The sequence below is a fragment of the Dermochelys coriacea genome, chromosome 1, assembly GCF_009764565.3.
Source record: "Dermochelys coriacea isolate rDerCor1 chromosome 1, rDerCor1.pri.v4, whole genome shotgun sequence".
Lineage (NCBI taxonomy): Eukaryota > Metazoa > Chordata > Testudines > Dermochelyidae > Dermochelys > Dermochelys coriacea.
Genome location: NC_050068.2, coordinates 15,316,045 through 15,335,379, shown reverse-complemented (window position 1 = coordinate 15,335,379; position 19,335 = coordinate 15,316,045). Strand labels below are relative to the sequence as shown.

Sequence of the window (19,335 nt, the reverse complement as noted above, 5' to 3'; positions counted from 1 at the left end):
AGACCAGGTGAAATCCACGGGGTGTTGGCGCGTGCTGCTTACTCTCCCCTTCAGTGCGCACTGGAGCGATACCCCAGCGGGCTATAGGCTCCCATCCCTTCCTTCCAGCCTGCAGCAGCACCCCCAGGACAGACACCCATTAGCGCCTGCGCAGTAGACCTGTCCCCAGGGAGCCGAAACACCTCACGCAGGCGCAGGGCGAAGTCGGCGAGTGTCTTGGGAACCCGCCAGCCGCGGCACCGGTGGCGCATGCGCGATGCGGTCGCAAGGTGGCGGTTTTGTTTTTTGTTTTTGTTTGTTTTTTTTTTTTTTTTTTTTTTAAACCATCTCGGCGGGCTTGCGGGGTCTCTTTCTGCGCGTGCGCAGCGGTGGCACCGGCGCGGTCGGTGAGCGGCGGGGCATGGCGGCGGCGGCGGCGGCGGGCGGAAGCTGGTTCCTGGCTCTGGCGCTCGGGGTGTCTCTTCTCAAATGTCTCCTCATACCGACCTAGTAAGGGCCGCGGAACCGGGCCGCTACAGCCCCCCCCCCCTCCCCGTGTGTGCCCGTGTCCTGCCCAGCGCCTCCTTCCTTCCTCCGCCCGCCCAGTCCCCGGGGAGCCGCGCTAAGAGCCCCGGCCCATCCCCTGCGCGGGGGCCAGCGGGTGGTCTCGCCCCCCCCCCCCGAATTGCACTCGCGGGGCGGGGCGAGCTGTGGCGCCTCAGGGGTCAGGCGCGCGGCCCCAGGTTGCCTTGGCATCACCCGCGCAGTGTCGCGTGGCCCCAACGCCCCGTGGTGCCCCGGGCGCCGGCGCTGGCTTGCAGGGAGGCCGCCGTCCTGGCGCGTGGGGGCTGCTCAGGGGCTCCTGCCGGGGGTGGGCCTGTATGAGGGCAGTGGCTCTTCGCAGTCGAGCGGAACGACCTTACCACAGCCAGAGAACGGCGCCCCGGGGGTTGTGAAATCAGCTGGCAGTGAGGCTACCTCTCTCTCTTCTCTCCCCCCTCCCCCCCCCAGCAACCCCTAAAGAGTTGCATCTTGTACGAGCTTTTGCTGGTTTGAGCTGCAGATTGCCTCCCCGCCCTCTTTTCGTACTGCTGGAGGGGCTGGGCATCAGGTCGTCTGAGAGTCAAAAATCTTCTCCCACGCCCACCTTTGGTTTGGTTTACTTTGTGCATGACACGAGTGGCCTTATCTGTCAGCCTTGAAAGTGATGCTGAATTTTGCATACGCGTTTCAAAATGTCTAGGCTTTTAGCACAGATAGTGATGACTCTAACTAAGCTACCAAGCCCGCAGATGGAGGGAGGCTATTTAATAGGACTGCACACTTACATGATGTGGCATTGTGGGTGTATTTGTTTTTCTAACACTGTACCTCAGTTTCAAAATTTATCAGTTCTGAGACAAATTATGATAAGTGAGAATCCATCTTCTTTCTTGGTCCTGATTGGGAATAAATTTGGGTTTGTAATGATTACGGAGAGTTGAAAGCAATGTTATCTGGCACCTTCTGTAGAGAGTATTAAGAATGTTCCTAAGCAGCCTGATGGTTGTTCTCACCTCTTAAAAAAATCTCACTTCAAATCTGTGCTAGAGGATCAAAGTATGATATCTGCTTTATAGTTGATAGTTGTTTCAGGTTTCAGAGTAGCAGCCGTGTTAGTCTGTATCTGCAAAAAGAAAAGGAGGACTTGTGGCACCTTAGAGACTAACAAATTTATTTGAGCATAAGCTTTTGTGAGCTAAAGTGAGCAGTAGCTCACGAAAGCTTATGCTCAAATAAATTTGTTAGTCTCTAAGGTGCTACAAGTATTCCTTTTCTTTTTATAGTTGTTTCAAGACATTTACAGAGTGGGATTTTCGAAAGTTTATAAATGACTGGAGCACAGGTGCTTTTAACTCAAAACTTAAGTATGAACACTGTCATTTGCTAAATATGAGCATATTCATTTCCTTAATATACTCATAAGTATTTGTTGGAGTAGCTCATTATTAATACTGTCATGCTTAGATCTGTTTTCATATTACATAAAAACTTCCTCTTATGCTCATATGAAGTTTGATTCTGCAATTATAAAGCAGAATGGTTTGATTTTTGTAATGTGAGCAAAGGACTAAAAAACTGATCTTTTTATAACAGCACTAGAACTTTAAGACAATTTACCCTTGAGGTAACCAAAAGCATTACATATTTATAATGCAACTTTAATAATTTGGCAGATCAGAACAACATCAGACATGAATCTTCCAATATTCTATGTAATAGCTTTTATATTTCTGAGTAACAGGAGTCAGCTTTTCTATAAATTGGGACTGTTTTCAGGCTCCCTGTACAATAAGAATACTCTTTGCAGTGAGTCTTTGCAATGGGTTTCATTAAGGTGAGAATGGTGTTATTGAAAGGTTTAAATCTGATGCCAGTACTTAATTTTAAAAAGTTCTTTATACGTTCAAGTAATCTGGTAGTACTAATTGTTTGTAATAGTTTCTGTTGCCGAGCAACTAAAGTTTGTAATAAGTAGTAATGCTAATGGTAGAATATTATAAACTAAAATAAGCCCCATGCAAAGGAGATCTTTCTTTAGCTTTGTATGTTCTCCATTGTTTTATGTCTGTATTTCTAACGGATATTATATGACGTGGAGGATAACAAGATTATAAAGGAATGGCCAGCATGCATTTGTCTAGAACAAATCATTCCAAACCACCCTAATTTCTTTCTTTGACAGGGTTACTGGTCTACTGGATGGGGGAAGCAGTAGATATGATATATGTTAATATTAGTTAGAATTTTGACACAGTGCCACATGACCTTCTCATAAGTAAACTAGGGAAATGTGGTCTAGATGAAATTACTATTAGGTGGGAGCACAGTGAGGTGAAAGCAGTACTCCAAAAGTGTCAAAGGTTTGCTGTGAAACTGGCAGGGTGTACCTAGTGGGGTCCTACTGGGGTCAGTCCTGAGTCCAGTACTCTTTAATGTTTTCATTAATTACTTGTGTAGTCAAATGGAGAGTGCGCTTATAAAATTTTCAGATGACGACAAGCTGGGAGGGGTTGCAAGCACTTTGGAAGACAGGATTAAAATTCAAAACAACCCTGACAAATTGGGGAATTGGTCTGAATTCAACAAGATGAAATTCAGTACAGACAAGTGCAAAGTACTTCCCTTCAGAAGGAAAAATGAAATGCACAACTATTAAATGGAGAATAGCTGCCTAGGTGGTCGTACTGCTGAAAAAGATCTGTGGGTTATAGTGGATCACAAACTGAATGAGTCAACAATGTGATGGAAGTTGCGAAAAAAGCTAATATTCTGGGGTATATTAACATGAGTGTTGTGTACAAGATATGGGAGGTAATTGTTGTGCTCTACTCGGCACTGGTGAGGTCTCATTTGGATTAAAGGTTTAGGATTTATTTAGTCTTGAGAAAAGAAGATGGAGGACCTGATAATATGTTAAGAGTTGTGGTAAAGAGGACAATGATCAATTGTTCTTCATGTCATCTGGAGGTAGGCCAAGAAGTAATGGTCTTAATCTGCAAGATTTCTACGAGATAAATTTAGGTTAAATATTAGGAAAAACTTTCTAACTATAAGGGTAGCTAAGATCTGGAATAGGCTTCCAGAGGTTGTGAAATCCTTATCATTCAAAGTTTAAAAAAAAAAAACAAAAAAACAGGTTGGACAAACACCTGTCAGGGATGATCTAAGTTTACTTGGTTCTGCCACATCACAGGAAGCTGGACTTGACTTGTCAAGGTCCCTTCCAGCCCTCTATCTCTATGATTCTATTACTTTTAAATTGCTTTACTTAAAAATAGGAACTTCAGCTCCTGATGCCAAGCAAAACTGAGAGCTATACTGGATCCTAATATTCCTGCTTGTTAGCAATTTGTAGAAACCAAGATGACTCGTGCTCTCTTATAGTTACTGTTGTACTCGGGCTGCTTTTTTAGAATTGCCTAGTTATCACTACGGCTTTGATGCAGCTAAATCCACTGGACTAGCAACACAAATAGTTTTTCGGATTCTTTTCTGTGTACCTGTAAATGGTTGAATATTTTGAAAAAAAAATTTTAATCTTTAAATCTGTACATGCCTTATTATTAATGTCCATATTCTTTGCAGTCATTCCACAGATTTTGAAGTACATAGAAACTGGCTTGCCATCACTCACAATTTACCAGTTTCTCAGTGGTACTATGAAGTAAGTTCTTGTTCTGTTCATTTGCTTTTTAATTGTGTGTGAGTTTTGTACTTATTAGAGACACCAGTCTGACATCCCGAATGAAGTCCTTTCTTCACAGAAAATATATATCATGGATACTGATGGTCAGTAGTTCGTGGTTGTTTTGCAGTAATGCCCAGGGATACCAATCATGGATCAGGACTCCATTGTATTAGTGTGATTCTCTCCTCAGGGCACCCAGAACCATAAGCCACTGTGTTACTCTCTGTCTCAGAAATTTCGGGAGAGCTTTACTAAAGCTTAAACTGTGTCAGCTACCTGCCATGCCAGTCTGTTAACTTAGCTGAGGGGACACACTTCATTTTGATGTATATGCTGAGATGGCTTGTAGTCAAACTAAAAATAAGGTCATTACTAAAGTGCGTAGATTTAAGTAATAAAAAGCAAGAGTAACAGAGACAGGAACAGTATGAAAGAACCTGAATGAAGCAGTTCACAGTGAACATCAGTCCACATCAGAAAAATAATTGGCACCCTTGTGAAGAGAAAGTTGTTTTGTTCTGTTATGGGTTCTTATACTGCCTTCACTGTAGTATCGATAATCAAAATTTACAGGTAAGCAAAATAAGAAAAATGCTGCTTGAGAACTTATTAGTTTGTTTTAATAATATTTACTTTGTATATTTTGACATTTGATGTTGATAACTTGTGTTTTAAGTTATAAAGCTTTAACTTTTTGAATCTCAATGCCTACTGTCACTAGATTTTCTGACAACCCCGCCCCAATAATTTATCGTTATTTAAATGGATAAAAAATGGAAAAAAATGCTTTAAAATAAACAATATTATCAGTTGTAATAAAATAAAATGTGAATTCTGCCACACCTACCCATTACCAACCCCAAAAGATTTCCAGTTCCTCCATAAACACTACTATCTCATAGGAGAGCTGTTGAAGTCATTTTCAGCATTGTACAATTGTTCAGTTCCATTGTGAAGTAGGACTGAAGTCAAATTTTGTTCGATACTGGCTGCTGGAGTGAACATACCAATTAATCCCGTATGACAAACTTTTCTATATATAAATCTCTATGAGCAGCTGTCTTGATCTTCAGTTCTGAATTGGTAAATCTTATTTTGTTTTTAGGCAACTTCTGAGTGGACCTTGGATTATCCTCCGTTCTTTGCTTGGTTTGAATATGCACTTTCACACGTTGCCAAATACTTTGACCAGGAAATGCTGGTTATCCAAAATTTGAACTACTCCAGTCATGCAACAGTCTTCTTCCAAAGACTTTCTGTCATTTTTACAGATATTCTCTTTGTGTATGCAGCCCATGAGTAAGTCTCGGTGTTCTGTTCTTTGGGGACAATGGGGTGTCTGTTTAAAGTATTGAGTTTTCAGAAATGGGCAGGTGGTAATCACAAAGGTGTCTACATAGAGACTTGTAAATGTATGGAAAGAGCACAGTTGGCTAAACATATTCAAGGAACAATTTGGGGGGGTGTAGCTAAGATAGACCTTTTTTCCTCTTTTATCTGGGGAGTCTAATGTTGTGGGCACAATTAAATTTATTTTAGACATTAGTTACCTTCTGTCATATGTAATGTACTTGGCAGTTTAAGAATTCTTAAGGAATTCAAAGCTCAGACTGGATGACCTAAATCTTTTTTCACCCTGTTATGATTCTAAACATGAAAGAATCTCATTCATGTAATTTTGACATCTTGTCGCATATTAAACCATTCTTTTCTATTTGTCTTGTCTTCCAAATTTAACTTTTTATTGGCAATTAGTTAAGCAGTCTTAATAAAAGTTCATAGCATATTTAAATGTACCATGGATTTGGCGGAGGGCAAAGAGTGTGTGTAATCTCTCACGTTGGGGGCGGGGAGTGAGAGCATGTATTTTGAAGAAAAACCTGTTGCCCACCAGAGTGATTTAGAAATAGCAAAGTCTTACAACAACACTCATACTTTCTTCTTGGGAAATTAGTCAGACCTTCAGAGTTTTGTGTTTAAAAAAAAAAATAAACTGTTCCTATTTTAGGAAAAACATATTTCCAGTTATACAGTATGTCGTAAATTAATTTTTTCTTCGATAATTTGAATGAATTATCAGAAATTTGCTATCACTTTTAGTAACTGGCATATGGCAGAACTTCCCTGAAGAGATCATCTTCCGTGTTGTTAATATAAATAGGTGCTAAAATAAATAATTCTGTATTACTGTTTGATTTCCTTCATTCAGATGCTGCAGATGTGTAAATGGGAAACAACCTGGAAAAGAACTTCTGGAGAAACCAATGTTTGTTCTTGCTGTTTTGCTCTTATGGAACTTTGGCTTATTAATTGTGGATCGTATCCTTTCAGTTAGTTGTCAAAATCTAGCAAGACTTTAAACAAATTAAATACAATATATACAAAAACCACTGGCACTGTCTAATATTTTAATCAAACCTAATATTACTCTTGATTGCAACCTTTGTGTTACTGTTTGGGTTTCAGGAGGGTCTCAGCTGAGTAAAGTTTCATTATAACAACATATTCAAAGTTTTATTTGTAAAAGTTCTGTGATCATGATGAGATAGCTCCAAAGAGTTGGATTACAGCTAGAGGTGGTCGGAATTTACTGATTTGGCAAACCTAAATTGTTTCACAGAGACAGTTAAGCTTTTCCAGGGTTCAGAGGATCCACAACTCTGGAGCAGTCAGCCTAGCAAACTCTTTTTGACTTTGATTTGTTAGTGTGCAACCTAGAACTTGAATTAACTTTCTTTGCCTTTAATTTCAACATTTCATTTAAAAGAAAGGATGAAGTTGAAAATGATAATGCTAACTAATAGATCTAGCAGGCATCAGTCAGTCTTAGCAAAATGTGCACTGATCTACTAGGAGCACTTGTTAGTGGCAGTTAATATACATTAAAAATGAGCACTTCAGCAGCTTTATGAAAATCCACTGCATCTCAAGAAATATGAACTTTGTCATTATATTTTTAGCTGCAATATTTGAACATCCATTACTTTAGATTAAAGTGATATTTTTCTACCCTTCACCATGAATATGTACGCATCAGTGAGGTCCATTTCCATGCCATGTTTCCGACATGCCATTACCATTTTTTCAGTTATATGTGTAGTGAGGAAATATAGAAGGAGTATGGCAGCAATTATTTTTACAGCAGAAAATAGCCATTTGTGTCAGTTTTCCCTGTGTCAGCTATCTCCATAGGCAACTCAAACACCTGAATATGTCTGCTTCAAACATTTAAGTCATTTCTAATAAGAGACTAGCGTTTAAAACTTCAGCAAAAAGTGGGGATTTTTCATCAAGTGAAAATGGTGGTGGAAGTGGATAGTGGATTATAATTGAATCCATTTAGCATAATAACCTTGTTTATAGCATTTTTTGTTGAGTTCCATAATACACATTGCTATATTACCTGCATGTAACCAAGAATTTCTCAGTGAGGTTAAGCTCTGCAGCTTTTATATTTTCTAATTAGAACTGATAACTAAAAGGTAATTTTATAGCCAACTTGGAGTAATAATTAAGGAATGTTTCCTTGCTTGTAGTTCCATTTGATCTGTTTGCTGATTGTGGACTTCTGATTCTGTCCAAGCAAACTGATGGTAAAAAATAACTTCTTCCTTGACACAAGTTCAGATATTCACTTTCAGTACAATGGCTTTTTATTTGGATTGATGCTTCTTTCTGTTGCTCGATTATTTCAGGTAACCATAAAATCAAGTTGCAGTGTTTTTGTTGTTCTGTGACATAACCTTTTACCTTAATCTTGGGCCTGCTCCTATTGTAATAAGTGGGAGCAGTTCTGAACTGCTGCCCACTAGAATTGGATCTCTTAGTATTTGTTCTGGTTTTAAGTTCACTTGGCCATAAAATATTAGCTGTGCTGTGGAGACAGCATATCAGCCCACCCTGTGAGGGAATGAGCTCCATGTATTGCTGTTTAAATACACAACTTCTTCCTAGTTGTTACATGAGGGAACTCAGCTGTTTTGGAGGGAGCTACCAGGAAAGATTGGCAGGAAAGATTACCCTGAGGAAGGGGGTTTATCTCTGAGGCTGGGGAGATATGAGGGATCCCTTGGGCTCCAAACACCCCTTAAGGTCAAGGAATTATCTTGTGACCTGAATCTGCCCTGCTCTGGCCTAGTTGTTTGTTCTAAGCAAATGGAAAAAATACCCATCCCCGCATTCATACATGAAATGTTTTGATGCTTTAGGCAATGGAGGAAGGCCGTCTTTGAAACTGCTAGTGTTTAAGGTAGGGTGAGTTTAAATGCAGCTCTTGTGGGGTTTCCACCTCTACAACTTTTTTTTTTTCCATTTAGAAAAGGCATTTGGAGGGTGCTCTTCTTTTTGCTGTTCTCCTGCATTTCAAACACATCTACATCTATGTAGCCCCAGCCTATTGTGTATATTTGTTACGATCCTATTGTTTCACTGCAAATAAGGCAGGTAAGTTACTGATCCTTCCTTAATGTGTTTTGTATTAATGGTGTGTGGGAAGAGGGCCCAGAAGGTGTAGAAAGACATGACATTTACATTCAGTGCTAACTTGTCATTACTGTCCTTGAAATTCTCTTTTATAAGTCTGACATATTGCCTTGGCATGAAGCAAAATGGTGATGGGGTAGTGATACGTCCACATTTATTCAGTGGATGCAAATGAAATAGAAGTTTTGACTTAAAGTATTTTATTGGAGACTGTTTTTTAAATTGCTCTTGTAGAAGCTTCTCTTTCTCCACGTCATTTCCGTACTACTAAAGACTCAAGTCAAGCCAAGAGCAGGAACAATTTGAGTATTATAGAAAGCTATTTTGGAGAGATGTAGGATGGCTAGATCAGTGGTTCTCAACTTGTGGTCCATGGATCCTGGGAGGTCTGCAGACTATGTATAAGATTTCCAAAGGGGTCTGCACTGTCATTTGACATTTTTTAGAGGTCCGCAAATGAAAAAAGGTTGAGAACCACTGGGCTAGATGACCCAGTTGGTCCCTTCGAACCCTATTTCTATGGATTACTGTTCACTTTATAGTGCCCAAAGATATGCTAGATCTTTTTCAGAAGAAAAGGAAAGACCCCGGTCCCTGTGCCAAGGAGAATACTATCTACAATTTAAATACTATACAACAAATGAAGGTTACAAATAATAGAGCGGGATGGGGTAAGAGTCAAGATTAGAAGCAGTATGATTTTATATCCTGGCATCTCATTGAAGATATTTCCTCATGCAAACGAAAATAAGGGGAAAAAAAACACTTATTATGGGCGTCACAAAGAGGTGAGTTTTCAAGATCTAAATGAGACTGTACTGGCTACACAGATTGGAATAGGGTGAGTGCTTCATGCATAGTGAACAGCAAGTACAAGGATATAAACCTTGCAAAGAATGTTCTTCACTTTAATCTCCAGAATTCCTCAAGTTAATGGGACTTAGTTGAAAGCAACTGCATCCACGGGCTAGGAGAGTTAAGGGATCCACAGACTAATTGTATTTTGCAGATGTCTATAAATTCAGAAGAGAGGAGAAGGAATGAAAAGTGAATAAACCAATAAGAAGTCATTAAATCCATGTCAATGCACAACATGCCTTGTTTAGTTGGAGCTGTTTTACCAGCAAAATTAAGATTGGTTCTGTCTTCCCGAACTGCTGCAGACTTGACTTTTTTTCCATCAAATAGCCTATTTAGAACCAGTTGGTAAAAGTACAGTCTAAATGTTTAAAAGGAGATATTCTGACACCGGCCTCGAACTAATGGTCATAGATATTTACATTTCACTGGCAAAATGACGTTTATGTTGTATTGCCAGAATAAAGTCAATGACGATAAAGTTCAAGTTAATTATCAGAAAGAATAGATGTAGGTAAACTGAATTTAATTTTTCCTGCTAAGATCTACTTTGAAATTTGAAATCCATTTGAGTTTATCATGGCAATAAGTGTTCTTTTCCTCATGCATACACTAAATATTGTTAAGGACTATCTTTGTTCCTTCTATTCTGTTGAAGATGCAAGCTCATAAAGTGGCAGCAGTTAGAGCAGTATTTCATGAGTGGTATGTAAAAAAATGTAAGCATTTTAAGCTGAAAGTAATGGCATTCTAATTCTAAACCATAGCTGCCTAAGATTTTCTGTAAATATAGCAAATCTATATATTTCACGATCTGTTATAAACTGGATAACATTTATTATTGGAAAAGCAAAACCAGCATCATCGCTACATTTTCAAAATGACTGTTAGACTAATGTCAAAATAGTTAGAAATGAGAGAGACTTGTTAGATCAAACTGTCTCCATTCAAGAGACCATCTCTTATCATGTTGCTGAGTATCCTTTTCTCTGGTCTTGACAAATGCAGTCTTGCCTTGCTAATAGCCATTCAGAATGCTGGTGCAAAGATAATTTTTCTAGTCTGTCATTTTGACCATGTCACCCCTCTCTTTTCATCCCTTCACTATCCCTCTTTCATCCCTTCAAATCAAATGTAAGCTACTGGTCTTCACTTTCAAGGGCCTTCACAATATATCCCCACCCTATTTGTCTTCCCTCATTCATTACTGAAAAGCTGACTCTGACCTCCAATCGGCCAATGATGCCATCCTCCATCACCCACTTATTAAAGGTCAAACAAGTACCTTTGTGCTTTCTTCCATGGCTGTGGGAAGCTCCCTGTAAACATCTGCAAAGCTACCTCATTATCCACTTTCAGAACCCTCCTTAAAACTACTTTTGCTCTGAAGCCTACAAAAGACTTGACGGTGGTTGTGCTTCTGGTGTGCTCAGACCACTGACTGTCACACTGACAGAATTGTGTCAGTTTCCTTTTACTCCTTTGTCTGTATCCATCTGTTTGTCCTATATTAAGCTTGTAAGTTCTTTGGGGCAGGGGCTGTCTTTTTGTTCCATGTTTTCACAATGCCTAGTACAGTGGGGTCCTGGTCCAAGACTGAGACTCCTAGGTGTTATAATACAAATAATAAACTAGCAAATTAAAGTAGAGCTCTCTGGCAGTTGAGAAATGGGTATAACTTTGAGATTTGTAAACCTAGTTGTTGAACAAAACACTACTTACTCACTGAAAATATTTACTTAAGGGTGATACTTGTACTAGCTTCTTTACTACTCAAGTCAATTTGTTTGCTTCCCATTCCTCTTCTGCCTCCCCAAATATCTCTATTAATACAAATGTTAATTTTCTGTAGATGGATCCCTGAAGTGGAGCAGCTTCAGCTTTCTTCGCATAACTTTGCTGGGATTGATTGTCTGCCTTGTTTCTGCTCTTTCATTGGGACCCTTTGCAGTTCTGGTAATGACTTCTTATTCCCTAGCCCTCTAACCTTTCTTTTAGGGCTAGTCTACACTACTGTACTACACTGGCGCAGCTATAGCACATCTGGTGAAGACACACTATGCCAACGGGAGAGCACTCTCCCATCAGCATAATTACTCCACCTTAATGAGAGACGGAAGCTATGTCTACGGGAAAGTGTCTCCCGCCGACTTAGTGCTGGTGGACGGTGCTTAGATTGATGTAACTTGGGTCACTCGTGGGGGGGGAGGGTGGCTTTTTAACACCGCTGAGTGACATAAGTTATATTGACTTAAACAATAGTGTAGACAAGCCCTTAGAAACAAAGTTGAACAATTTAAAAAAAACTGTGAAGAGTCTCTAAACGAGGGTCCTCTTCTATTCTTTTTGTTCCCTACAGGGCCAACTGCCTCAAGTCATTTCACGGCTTTTCCCTTTCAAGAGAGGCCTCTGCCATGCTTATTGGGCCCCTAATTTTTGGGCTTTGTACAATGCAGTCGACAAAACATTAGCAGTTGTTGGTACAGTAAACTAGTTCTGTATTTTCAGTGCTTGCTTGCATATAATGCCCCTGTGGTACTCAGATTCCCTTTCTGAATTCATGTAATGAATGAAATTTTGTTTTTTGTTTTTAAGATTCATTTAATCATTTGCTTTTCAGCTCTATGCATTGCATAGCAGTAGGTTCCCAATTGCTGTAGAAGAATAGCTTGATTATTGAAACTTGCATGAAATCTCTGCCATATCTTTGTGTTCACATAACTGTTGCCATTTATATTTATTTAAATGTTAATATTATATACATATTATAACTTTTCATAAAAATTAAGTATGTATCTATAGCTGAAAATATACCTATGCAATTTGATAAACATTCTGTTCGCTTGCAGGTATAAAATATAAATTCCTTGATCCTGAAAAGATTCCTAAAGCCTCAATGACAGGTGGATTGGTTCAAGAATTCCAGCACACCGTCCTTCCTTCTGTGACTCCACTAGCAACACTAATTTTTACCTTCATCTCCATAATGGTAAGTCAAAAAAATGAGTCTTCGATATGTTTTTAATTTGTCCCCTTTTCCCTTGATTGAATAACATAAGTGTACCCGATACATATAATTTTGCTCTGGAACTAGATAAGTATCTTTTATTGGAAAAGAGCAGTTACGGTGGATGTTGAGGCAGTAGTAATTTTGCATAACAAAGCATTCTGAGTATTCTTAGAATCCATAGTCTGTCAACTATAGAGTATTCTAGAGACAGATAGACCTATAGCAGAAACTCTGTCAAAACCATTTTGCTTACTGTGCTGGAAGTAATTCTGTAGATAGTGATTTGAGTAAAATTCAAGGGATGTATCAAGACTGGACTGAGATGCATTGGCAGAGCTGTTTGGAAAACTTGCTGAACTCCTAATAGCATTATTTGGAGACTGGAATAACGGCGTTGGTCCCTCACTTTTCAACACCCCACCTTTTTTAATGGAGTAAGGAGCGGAAGGCTCAGGTGACTGGTAATTGGATCATAGAGTATCAGGGTTGGAAGGGACTTCAGGAGGCCATCTAGTCCAACCCCTGCTTAAAGCAGGGCTGATCTCCAATTTTTGCCCCAGATCCCTAAATGGCCTCCTCAAGGATTGAACTCACAACCCTGGGTTTAACAGGCCAATGCTCAAACCACTGAGCTATCCCTCCCCCCAATGTAGAAAGGATGTAGAATCCTTTTATCCTAGACTGTCAATTAGTATCCTTCAATCTCCAGTGCTGTCTATTTGACAGCTTCCTTCAGTACTACCTATTCACACACAGAAGTATATACCTTCCTGGGATGCTGCAAAGCGGTGCTGTGGTAAAAGCAGGAGCTGGATGCTCATTTGTGTATTTCAGTAATAACATCATAAAGCTTCATATGGGCAATAGCTTATATATAGGATTGTGAAATTGTACACTGAAGTCTTATTTTGCCTGTTGTTTCTAGCCCTCTGTTTTCTGTCTTTGGTTTAAACCCCAAGGGCCCAGAGGCTTTCTTCAATGCCTGATACTTTGTGCACTGAGCTCATTCATGTTTGGCTGGCATGTGCATGAAAAAGCAATACTCCTCACTATTCTTCCTTTGAGGTAAGTGACTTGTTGAGTGGTAGTTCCTCAGATTCATGTGGTTGCAGGCTATGATTGAGGATTTTTTCAAAGGAGGATTGTCTCTTGGTTTTCAGTATGATAATTCAGAGAATTCATATCTTATGTAAAACCTCTCAAACTGAAGCATCCTAATTCACTTTACATACAAGAATCATTTCATCCACCACTTAAATACAGCCCCCTCTGAGGTGGAATATATTAACTGTTTGATGGTGCAAAATAACACACATCTGCTCCTAGCAATTCATCTCCTTTTAAAAGATACTTTGCATTCATGGAAAACATTTTATCCAAGGACTTCATCATGCTTTACTAATGGTAGCTTATCCTCACAATAGCCCTTTGAGATAAGGACTATACTAACTTTACAAATGGGCATAGAGGCACAAAGAAGCTGCATGGCTTTCAACAAATTGCTTAAGTCAAGAGTGGAGCAGGAGTAGCATCCAGGAGTCATGACTCCTAGATAGAACTACTACATGCTTTCCTATCTTTCTTTCCATTTGAACATTTGGGGCATGTGTATTGTACATAGTGTGACAATAAATTAACTTGTTTAGCTTCAGATACTTAGTAAACTTTGTGTAGGTTAACAAAATATTAACCAGGTTGCCAAAAGCAATGCTAGCTGGCAAACTGAGCCTAAATTCAAAGGCACTCTTGTGCATTCAACTGGAAATCCTGTGGCAGTTTTCATTAAATTTAAAATGGAGCTTTTAATTGGATTAAATCTGAAAATCAATGCTACAGCCACAACATAACATTCATTGTGTGCTACAGGTTTTTATATTCACACATACCTGCATACCTTCATAGAAACTGTTATGGGGAAATCTTGGTAGCTGGATACAGAGATATTTGGGACTTCTGGTATCCAAGAAGGCATGGTCAGTGATTTAGGATTACTGAATAAGCATGACCAGGAATGAAATTAACATTTGGCCTGTCACCTTCAGGTTTTAGAATTAATGCATTAAGATGACTGAGATAGCTCACACTTCTGAACAGTTTCAGGATGCCTACAAATTCAGACATGCATCACTGCATTGGATTACACTTATGCTTGCTTCACAAACAGGATTTGAATATTCATTTTTATCACAAGTTTAGATTCTGCAGCACAACTCTGTGGCCTGGAGTGGATTCTGTAGCTATGAAATACAGGGATCCCTATCCATAAGCATTAGTAGTTGATTAAGCAGATCTTCTCTTTAAATTGCTGAGATTTGAGATTCACTTTGTAGTACGTTATATTTGTGAAGGCCAGTCTTTTGGCTTCTAAGCCTCACTCACACGACAGATGAAACAGCAGTTTGCTGTTTGCCATTATTTTGTTTGTTAGGAAAGTGCCTTGAGGCCAATTGGGGTCAGGGCCCCATTGTGCTAGGCACTGTACAGACAGAGACAATCTGAGCCCCAAAGAGCTTACAACTAAATGCACAAGGTAAAGGGTAAGGGAGAAGGATAGAACATACAAGCAGAGTGAACAACATGATGGCTGCAAACTTCAGATTAGTTCCTCAGGTTTTTTGTTTCTGTTTAAATTAGGACTGTCGATTATTCTCAGTTAACTCACCTGATTAACTCAATTATTTTTTTTTTATTTAAAAAATGAATTGCGATTAATGGCCGTTTTAATCACACTGTTAAACAATAGAATACCAATTGAAATTTATTAAATATTTTGGATGGTTTTTCTACATATATTGTATTCTGTATTGTAACTGAAATCAGTGTATTACTTTGGCTTATAAATATTTGCAATGTAAAAATGATGAAGAAAAATGTTTCAGTTCACCTCATACAAGTACTGTAGTGCAACCTTTGTCATGAAAGTGCAACTTACAGATGTAGATTGTCTTAGTGATTGGCTGAACAAGAAGTAGGATGGACTGCATTCTGAAATTTTACATAGCTTTGTTACATAACTGCACTTAAAAACAAAACAGACACGTTTGTTCACATTTACAGAAGATAATGCTGCCCTCTTCTTATTTACAGTGTCACCAGAAAGTGAGAATAGGCATTTGCATGGCACTTTTGTAGCCAGCATTGCAAAGTATTACATGCCAGGTACGCTAAACATTCATATGCTCCTTCATGCTTCGGCCACCATTCTAGAGGACATGCTGATGATGCTCGTTTTAATAAAAAAAAAAAAAAAAAAAAAAAGCGTTAATTAAACTTGTGACTGAACTCCTTGGGGATAATTGTATGTCTCCTTCTCTGTTTTACCCGCATTCTGCCATATATTTCATATTATAGCAGTCTCAGATAATGATGTGACAGGTTGAGTCACAGAAACTCCCTCAAGACTGTCACTAGATATGCTGGGATACCAATGAGAACAAAGCCCCCCCCACCCCCCGCCAGAAAAGGCTTCCCTCCACTTCTGTCTTGCTGAGCTAAACACACCAGTCTGCTCCAGCACAGACCAAGAGGTTGGGCCACACCCCCCTGCAGTTCACAGAAACTAAGATTTATTTAGCCCAGGGGCTTCTCAGTTAACAGGGACTTTCCCAGCACCCAGTATTCAGTCTTTCTGGGATCCTAAACCACTAATACATCTGTTTTACTCTATATAAAGCTTATATAGGGTAAAGTTATAAATTGACTGCCCTCTATAACACTGATAGAGAGATGCTCGGGTATTAATTACTTTGGGTTAATTAATAAAAAGAAATGGTTTTATGAAGTATAAAAAGTAGGATTTAAGTGGTTCCAAGTAATAACAGACAGAACAAAGTAAGTTTCCAAGCAAAATAAAACAAAACTCAAGTCTAAGCCTAACACATTAAGAAACTGAATACAGGTAAATCTCCCCCTCAGAAATGTTCCAGTAAGCTTCTTTCACAGACTAGACTCCTTCTTAGTCTGGGCCCAATCCTTTTCAGACCAATGTTGTAGTTTATGGCCTAGGTCCAGCAATCACTCTCAATTACAGTCCTTTGTTCCAGTTTTTTTCAGGCATCTCTTTGGGGTGGAAAGGCCATCACTTGAGCCAGCTGAAGACAAAATGGAGAGGCTTCCGGGGCCTTTTATATTTTCTCTCTTGTGAACGGAAACCTTTTTGTTCTTCTGTGCAAAGTCACAGCAACAAGATGTTTCAGAGTAGCAGCCGTGTTAGTCTGTATTCGCAAAAAGAAAAGGAGTACTTGTGGCACCTTAGAGACTAACAAATTTATTAGAGCATAAGCTTTCGATGAAGTGAGCTGTAGCTCACGAAAGCTTATGCTCTAATAAATTTGTTAGTCTCTAAGGTGCCACAAGTACTCCTTTTCTTTTAGCAACAAGACGGAGTTTGTAGCCACCTGGGCAAGTTGCATGTCCATGAATGATTCAGCTTTTTGCAGGCCTACGCCATTGTTTACATGTTAGTTTGAATTTTCTCAGAAAGCTCAAATGTGGATTGGCATCTCTCCCAAAGTCCATTGTTAGTTAAGTACTCCAGTTACTTGAATGATCCTTTCACCCTATGCTGGCCAAATCTGCCTTATGTGTTTCCTACAGCAAACACTTTAAATACAAGCACAGAGCCAACGCTCACAACTTCAGATATAAAAATGATACATGCATACAAATAGGATGAATATATTCAGTAGATTATAACCTTTGCAAAGATATGTTACATGCCATATCTAGCATAAAACGTATTCCAGTTAAGTCATATTTATATAAAGCATTATGGAGTGCAGTGTCACAAATGACCCATCCCATGTTGTTCATTTTAAGAACACTTTCACTGCAGATTTGACAAAATGCAAAGAAGTTACCAATGTGAAATTTCTAAAGATAGCTGGCATCTTGCAACGCCGGCTACAACAGTGCCATGAGAACGCCTGTTCTCACTTTCAGGTGACATTGTAGACAAGAAGTGGGCAGCAGTATTTCCTGCAAATGTAAACAAACTTGTTTTTCTGAGGATTGGCTGAACAAGAAGTAGGACTGAGTGGACTAGCAGGCTCTAAAATTTTATAGTTTTATTTTTCAATGCAGTGTTTTTTGTACATAATTCTACATTTGTAAGTTCAACTTTCATTATAAAGATTGCACTAGAATACTTGTATTAAGTGAATTGAAAAGTACAATTTCTTTTATTTTTACTGTGCAAATATTTATAATAAATATGATGTGAGCACTGTATACTTTGTATTCTGTGTTGTATTTGAAAATGTAGAAAACGTCCAAAAATGTTTAAATTGTATTCTATTATTGTGTAACTGTGTGATTAATTGCGATTAATTTTTTTAATTGCTTGACAGCCCTAGTTTAAATCCATTTAGTGAAGTTGGGTTAGGTGGGGATTACGTAACTGGAAAAACAAAGTTGAGGGCAGGAGGTGATTGGCATGAACAACCACTTGGCACAGGAAAGAACTCTTAGTGAAGTCTGACATCAATGCCTGAATGTCCGTCCTTGAACTACTTTATACAGCTACTCAGCAGCTTCAGCCTCTGACTGGCTGCTTCCTGCGGTTTATGTCCCCAAACCCACATGGTTTGGGGAAAAGACGCAATATGAATTCTGTGGAGGAGCGTGTCTCCCTTACACGGCTTTGGGTCTAGGGGTTGCCGAGTATAAGGAGTGGCCCCTGCTGGATACCATTTTACTTCCTCCACCGTTAGTACAGCAGTAGCTGCTTAAACTGCTTGTGCAGCTGCTGTGGTGACTTCAGTCTGTCAACTATGACTTGTGTACTTTGGTAAAATTAGGCTTGGTTTCTAAATGGCAAAAAAGTAAATCAAAGTTCTTGTATTTTAGCTTGTTGTCTGTGGAGAGCCCAAAACATGCTGGCATTTATCTGACTCTGACAACTACAGGGCATTTTTCGCTCTTCCCATTGCTGTTTACTCCACCAGGTAAAGTCCCATGCTTCTGCTGCTTCTCTCTCTCCCCCTCCCCCACTTCATTTAATTTTATTTCCATTTTTTCAGTGATAGCTCTGCTGCCAGAAACTAAGTACACAGTGCTGGGCATTAAACTGTGTCTCCAAAAGCCACTTGCAGAAAGGTGCCCTGTGAAGGAGGAGAAACTGGGTTTTGGGCAGTAACAAAAACACACTAAAGAGCAAAGTGTAAGGTTTGGGTTGTGCACACAAGTGCAGGATGGATGATTTAAATTGCTGATTTAAATCGGCAGGTAGGAATCATTAATTTAAATAATGTTTGTACTTTTTAGTTATTTTCCTAAAGAGAGGCCAATTCTCATTCGTTGATAACCATTAAAACGTTGATTTGCAACTAAATATAACCGTTACAATACATTTGGTGCTTTTTGCTAACCAGGAGTATACACTATATAGCTATACACATTTATTTAAGCAATTATATAGCTTAGCTTACATTTATTCAGATTCTTATTTTTTCCATTTTTTATTAAGTTAAAAAATGGTGAATAATGCATTTATTTACTAGATTAATTTTTTACTTGTGATTTGCATCCAGCTCTATTTGGATGGAAATTCAATTAAAAATGCTCAAAAACAGTATCTTAAATGTACTGGATACATGAGGAAAAAATTATCAAAAAGTTTATCAAAACATTTTTTTAAATGTAAAACTGATTCATTAAGCAAAGGTGGTATTTTATCTGTTGTTAGTTAACTAAACTGATTAAAAATTTTGAAGGACATGGTGACCAGAAACAAATTAATAGATCTCATCCTCTCACCCCAGTTTTTATTCATAGA

General features: G+C 39.0%; 1 protein-coding gene across 3 annotated transcripts; it reads left to right on the top strand.

Annotated features, from left to right (window-relative positions):
• Positions 1-234: 234 nt before the first annotated feature.
• On the top strand, positions 235-19,001 carry LOC119858336 (probable dolichyl pyrophosphate Glc1Man9GlcNAc2 alpha-1,3-glucosyltransferase). Of its 3 annotated transcripts, XM_043504084.1 has the most exons (12): positions 352-489; positions 4,108-4,186; positions 5,316-5,509; positions 6,420-6,529; positions 7,838-7,905; positions 8,527-8,653; positions 11,403-11,506; positions 11,910-12,030; positions 12,400-12,539; positions 13,486-13,625; positions 18,408-18,505; positions 18,581-19,001. In XM_043504084.1, the coding sequence occupies exons 1-12, from the start codon at positions 401-403 to the stop codon at positions 18,694-18,696; spliced, it is 1,386 nt and encodes a 461-aa protein (XP_043360019.1). In that variant the 5' UTR covers positions 352-400; the 3' UTR covers positions 18,697-19,001. The 3 variants fall into 3 exon arrangements, with proteins under 3 accessions (XP_038264682.1, XP_043360019.1, XP_038264656.1); XM_038408754.2 differs by lacking the exon at positions 352-489 and adding an exon at positions 235-269 and having other exon boundaries at positions 18,408-19,001; XM_038408728.2 differs by having other exon boundaries at positions 18,408-19,001.
• The last annotated feature ends 334 nt before the right edge of the window (positions 19,002-19,335 follow it).